The sequence below is a fragment of the Rhinolophus sinicus genome, chromosome 14 (assembly GCF_057876585.1).
Source record: "Rhinolophus sinicus isolate RSI-liver-muscle chromosome 14, RSI-T2T, whole genome shotgun sequence".
Classification (NCBI taxonomy): domain Eukaryota; kingdom Metazoa; phylum Chordata; class Mammalia; order Chiroptera; family Rhinolophidae; genus Rhinolophus; species Rhinolophus sinicus.
Genome location: NC_142514.1, coordinates 151,135,392 through 151,141,531, shown reverse-complemented (window position 1 = coordinate 151,141,531; position 6,140 = coordinate 151,135,392). Strand labels below are relative to the sequence as shown.

Genomic DNA, 6,140 nt, shown 5'->3' with positions numbered 1-6,140 from the left:
AACAAAAAACCTCTTCTTTATAGCATCTACCAATTCCTGTGGTGTAAATACGTCCACTATTGCCAATTTCAAGCTATGAATATGAGGTCACTGATTGTGGAATTGAAAAGAAGTCCTCACAATTGTCCCTTGCAAGCTGGTATAAGCCAGCTCCAGCACGCCACTACTTTCAAGTATACATTTGAAGAGGTATTATTCACTAAAACCTCATCTGAGGAAGCTATTCACCATGAGGTTACACAAAAAACAGAGAAGCTAAGGGAAACTGAGTTTCTGGGGACTTTGGAAATATTCTTGATTTCTCACTAAGTCACTCAGAACTGGATCCATTTATGAATCTATGAAAACCATGTAACTTTCTATGCATTTTAATAGTCGGAAAGTTTTTGTGACATGAAACCTTGGGAAGCAAGAAATTAGTCTAAGGCATAATTGAATCAGAAAATCCAAGACACATTTTGTCTGATTGCATTTATTAAAGAATAAAAGTTTCCTTCTAGTATATTCTGTCCAACTATGAAATTCATTTAAAATCTTTTTGAAAAGAGCAAATCCAACTTTAAAAAACTGCTGGGCAGTTATAATACTCTGGTTTCCAAGTTAAAAAAAAAAAAATGAGGCAAGATTATATAGTGAGAGTAGAGAAATCAATATGAAGTGAAATCACCCATGACAATCTGTCATATTAGGCATTATGCATTTCAACATCTGCAACTTAAAAGTCACAGAAGTCAAAAAATAAAAACAAAAAATACTCCCAAGGAACATAGCCTAATGATGTTGCTAGACTATTTAGCCCTCTGTCCATTTCATGTAAAAAATAAATTAAGTATAAATAAGGAGGTGAGGGGGCTGGTGCGTAGTCAGGTGTGTTCACAGGTATGTACTCAGAGGGGGCATGAGAATGGGGCCAAATGCCGGGGCCAAATGCCTTTCCTCTCCTTCACTAGCTACACAAAACTCTCCTCCATGTTGCTGCAGAGTAAGAAAGAGTCCACCAGCCGGGGCTGGACCAGCTGCCGGAAGTCAGAGTCCTGCAGGCCTTCAGGGCAGACCCCAGCCAATCTGCGCAGAGCAGCCTAGGGAGAAAACAGAAGAGACGACGCGGGTCAGACTGGGCCCTGCTTAGGTGCGTGTATTTCCTTCAACTGCCTGGAGAGGTGCATTTCAGGAAGTGGCTCATTTGCCAAGCAATTTGAGCAGATCATCACCTTGCCACCTTAGTGATCTGGTCCTTTGGATTACCTGGTCACCAGAGTAAACTTAAGACTTGGGCACCTGGTTGAATTTGTACCTTGGTCACCATGACGGGGGTCATCTGAAAGTCTTCATGATCTTAATAATGGTCTTGCCATCTTGGTTTTTCAGTCATCATGGGAACTTAGTTTTTTTTAAGATCTGTCATTTTAAAGATCTGGTCAACTTAGTGACATATTTAAGATTTGTTCATCCTAAAGACGGTAACTGCCAGAGCATCAGTAGAATGATATTCCTGCTTCCAGGTCCCTGGAGGAACCTTAGAACAGCAAGGACTATTCATTTATCCATACATTCAACAAGGTTCTGTGGAAAGCACTATGAGATGGGAAGGAGGGAGGAGAGATGAAGGAAAGTCATACAATTGAAGAAGATGGAGATTCTACCACCAAGATGGGGATGAACAGGAAAAAGCAGTGCAGGCAGAATGAAATCACTGCCCAGGTCTCCATACATGGAGCATTTCACTCCTGAGTATGCAATCTCATTTTACGCCCATGTGCTTTGCCAAACTCTTCTCTATGACATGAAGTTCCTCCCCACTCTTTTCTTGCCGGCAGTCACATTCATCCTGCAAGGCTTGGCTCATTGTCACCTCCTCTGTGAAGTCTTCCCTGATTCCTTGAAGCAGCAACAGTCCCTCCCTCCTCCGTGCACTCACAGCCCCTGGCTTGACCTCAATCCTCTCACACTTGACAGTAACTGGTTTTTAGGTGTTTATCTCCTCCTACATTGGACTCTGAGCTCCTCAAGGGTAGAGACTCTTTTATTTTTCTCTGTATCTATAGCAGGTAGGACAGGGGTTGGCACAGACCTCAAAAAATATTTGCAAAACAAACAAAGTGCTTTAAAATTGAGTCCTACTGCTAGAATGACCTAAAACTGCAAATGTGAGTTATGCACCTCTTTACCAGTTAGCTCAGGCAATGCATACTAAGTGCTCAATGAATATTAATTACTTCCCTCTTCTGCAGACTGTACACATCAGGAAACAAGGTAGGAGCTTAAGCATGCCCTTCCCCTGGGAAACAAAGAGGTGGGGGAGTAATATCTGAAATGGCAGAAGAAGCAAAGAAGGAGGAATGCCAACATAACATTTCATTTAATCCTTACAACATACGGCAAAGTATCACAACCTCTAATTTGAAAATAAGGAAACTAAGACTCAGAGAGGGAAAGCGGCCTTCCCAAAATCACAAAGCAGTTTAACTCCAGGGCCTATACACACAGGCAGGAAGCCGCAAGCCAGGACACTAGGTTATATTGAGTACAAGGCAGGCATAGAGCTCATTACCTAGACATGAGAGGTAACCTATCGCTGGGAAATTGCCAAGTTGGCAAACAGAGAGGATGGCTTAAGTTGGGAGTTGGGCTAATAGGCACTGCCATGTCCATGCTGGATGGAGGAGAAGGGATATGCATCGCTGCACATGGGCAGGGTCTGAGAAACTAGTGGCAGGAAGGAGACTCCAGGAGACTGTCTCTAACTCGTGTGCCCTGCCTCTCCTGGGGTATGATTTCGCCTAGGGCTAAAGAAGCTGACTTCATAGCACTTTCTGATTCCTCTTGATCCAACTGGGATAAACAATGCCATTGCCCTTGGGTTGTCACTGTAAAGAGGAGCCAGGAGTCTTCACCTGATGAGGATGTGAGGCCATGGATGTATTTTACATCATCAGGGGTAAAAATAAAGCAAGAGGAAGGAAGGGAGAAAGACAAGGAAATAGAAAACAGAACCAGGAAGAGAGAAAATGAGGTAGAAGAAGAAAATAGCAGAGAGGCAGAGAAAAAGAGACAACAGAAAAACAAAATAAGAAAGAAATATTAAAAGAGAGAAACAAAGGTGAACTGGTGAAAAAATTAGACTAGGCATGAAAGGGAGATTGAAGGAGAGAGAGACGGTGACAAAGAAAAAGAGAGGGCACACTGGGGACAGGAGAATCATAGGAGAGAGGGAGGAAGAGGTGAGGAGGCAGGACAGGAGGAAGGGGGAGAGAGGGAGAGAGAGAGAGAGAGAGAGAGAGAGAGAGAGAGAGAGAGAGAGAGAGAGAGAGAGAGAGAATTATAAACAGACTTGAAAACACAGAAAGGCAAATAGACACTCTCACCTCCCCAGGGTCCCCAGAAAGTCTGCAGGACATGAACCCAAACTTTCTGGAGGACCCCCCTCCTCAACATCCATGGGCTCAAAGGACCCTCCAGCCTTCTGAAGCCTTTCTCTCAACCTCTGCTTTCCTCAAGGGTTAACAGCCAATCATCCCAGGATCTCATTCCCAGACAGTCTGAAAACACCCAAGTATTAAACAAGCCCAGCAGACCATTGACAGCAGCTTCATTAAGGAAAAATCAATTCTGTTTGCGGGAGGCAATCTGTGCTGCCACTTACCCAGATGTGGGGAATGATAATTAAAATGTCCTCTCTTCACCTGAAGAGAGCCTTGACGCTGGGAAGAAGGCCTTGGAAACAGTCAGGAGAGGTAGCCTCCACTCCCTCCACCAGGCGAGGCTCCAAGTGGCCTCTATCTCCCCAGCCAGGGGGCTGCCCTCAAATGTGGGGCCCCTTCTGAGAGCCAAGCCATGAACACCTACCAATACTGGGGGCTGGGTGGGGGGAGACAAGTCTATAAGTCCCTCAGGCTAGGAAACAGTCACCAACCCTAGGTCCTATGGGGATACAAAGAGCTGGAAAAGGGCCCTGACCCTAACAAGGTTCCAGGCTGTGGGGGAAAATATAAATCCCCCCATGAGCCAAGGTAGCAAGAACACGGCCTCAAGACATGGGGGCAGAAAGTAGGTCTGGTCAAAAGCCAAGACCTGCAGCGTCAGGCAGGCCTGTGCTTGAATTCCAAGAGCCTCGCCTAGAACACCCGGAACGCTGCCTAACACAACCCGCTTCCTACTAGGGATAAACAAAGTCCACGCAGGCGGGCCCAGGGGCCTACTGTGTGCTCCCCGTCTTTCAGCACAGAGAGCTCCTGGGAAGCTTCATGGAGGAGATGGATTTTGATCTGAACCTTGAAGGGGTGCTGGCAGAGCTGTAGAAGGGACAGCTGCTTGAGACAAGGGCCAAGGCACAGTGTCTGGTGGCTCCCAGCACTCTGGCCTAGCTGAGCAGGATGGGGCCTGCGGGAGGCCTCTCGCCCTCAGAGGTGGGTCGGAGCCCAACGTGACGGGCTGAACATGTGGACAACAGGCCGCAGATAATGGGGAGCCATGGAAGGTTTGGTTAGGGACGTGTCATGGTTGTAAACTATCCTGAGGAAAATTAGCCAGCAGCCACATGCAGGGTAGATTGGGGGTAAGGGGCTTTCTCCAGCATCCAACAACTCTTCCACAAGGAGAAATTGAAGTATGCTCTTCTTCAAACTAATAATAAAACTGAAAAAGGAAATATAACAAGCCCCCTTTCCAATGCAGCTATATCGTTTCCCAACATTTCCTCGGGGCCTAGTCCGTGGTAGGCACTTCCTGGCACCTCAGTTTTGAAGATGATGGTGGTTGGAACCAGTTATTATGTGCTTGCCAGGTATTGAGCTCTCTCCATTTGACTCACTAGGCCAGACAGAATTAAGAAGTTCTGTGCACAGGGATGAAAACAATTGCATCTTTACATTCAGTAACCTCTAACTGAAACTTAGCCTTTCCTTCTGTTATGACTGTAACAATAAACCACGAAGGCTCAGCAATCCCCGTGACTTGTTCCCAAGTAGAAGTCACATAGCTTTATATCCCATAAGTTATTACTGCTACCTTCAAATATCATTGACGCTCATTGCTAGTCAAGAGTACAATAACTTATTAGGCCCACTGCTAGCTCTTATTTAATGCATTCATTTAAAAGTACATATATTAGTATATCACATGTTTAAATACGCTAATAATTATTTTAATGGGATTGGTTTCCTTTTTAATTCTATGTATTGTATTGTATGCATTTAAAACATTATTCTGAGAAGGGGGTCATAAGCTTCATCAGATCACCAGAGGCCCAGGAAAGGCTAAGGTTGTTCTGCATGTACCAGAATAAAAGCCCCATGAGAGCAGAGATTTTTGTCCCACCCCCCACACGGCAATATCCCTGTAGCCTAGAAGAGTGCGTGGTATATAGAATCACTCAATAAATATTTATTAAATAAAATTTATAGCACTTAGCAACCTACCTAATGTCACGCAGTTTATTAATGGCAAAACCAAGCCAGGTGTGTCTGGCTGTAATGCCCTGCTCTTTTTATCACCATGCAATGCTCCTCAGGAGCTCCCAGAAATGAGATGAGCTCAGTTTTAAAAAGACAGGTAAGGAGAGGGCTTTACTGTGAAACAGCTTGGAGGACCCTCCAGATCCATCACTTCTCCCTGGTGTCCTTTGAGGATCAGTCAAGGGTCTGGCACTGCCTTCTGACAATGAAATGGTCTGTTTATACAATGGCTTCCAACTGGAAGCTGCTCTGCTTTGGGATCCGTTACAGCCCCACGGGGAGTAGTACAGAGACGTGTGCATTCCCCATCCGGTGCGACAGCATGAAGTAATGAGTGACCCAAGCATCGAGGAGAAGTTGGGGACCTCCCAGGATTCACTTGCTTGGATCAGGGTGAAGATCCTGGCAGTTGACTGAACAATACTCCCTGTCCTGTCCTTTTGCCTCCGTCCTATTCCACAAAGGAGGAGGGAGCTGCAAGGCTAGAAGCTACCAGGAGAGGGCCTCTGTCCCAGGAGGAAGGGAGAGTTTTCTCACTATGTACAGGTTGGAACAGGCAGGAGACATCCCCACCCTCGCTGCCACGTGCTGCCAGCACCATGACGTCACTAACACCACCCAACATTCCCCCCACCAGCCACTCTGGTCTGGGTCGCTGTTCGGATTTCCTAGAATCTCAAAGGTTCA

General features: G+C 45.8%; 1 protein-coding gene across 3 annotated transcripts in view; it reads right to left on the bottom strand.

Annotated features, from left to right (window-relative positions):
• Positions 1–445: 445 nt before the first annotated feature.
• The window catches only part of INSC (INSC spindle orientation adaptor protein), a 116,121-nt gene continuing 110,426 nt past the window's right edge, over positions 446–6,140 (bottom strand). For 2 of the 3 annotated variants that reach the window (XM_088791652.1, XM_088791653.1), the window contains exon 13: positions 447–1,079. In XM_088791652.1, the coding sequence (XP_088647778.1) occupies positions 951–1,079 (129 nt within the window). In that variant the 3' untranslated portion in view covers positions 447–950. Of the gene's footprint in view, positions 1,080–6,140 lie in introns of all 3 variants that reach the window. The other variant, XM_088791654.1, reaches the window with a different exon arrangement.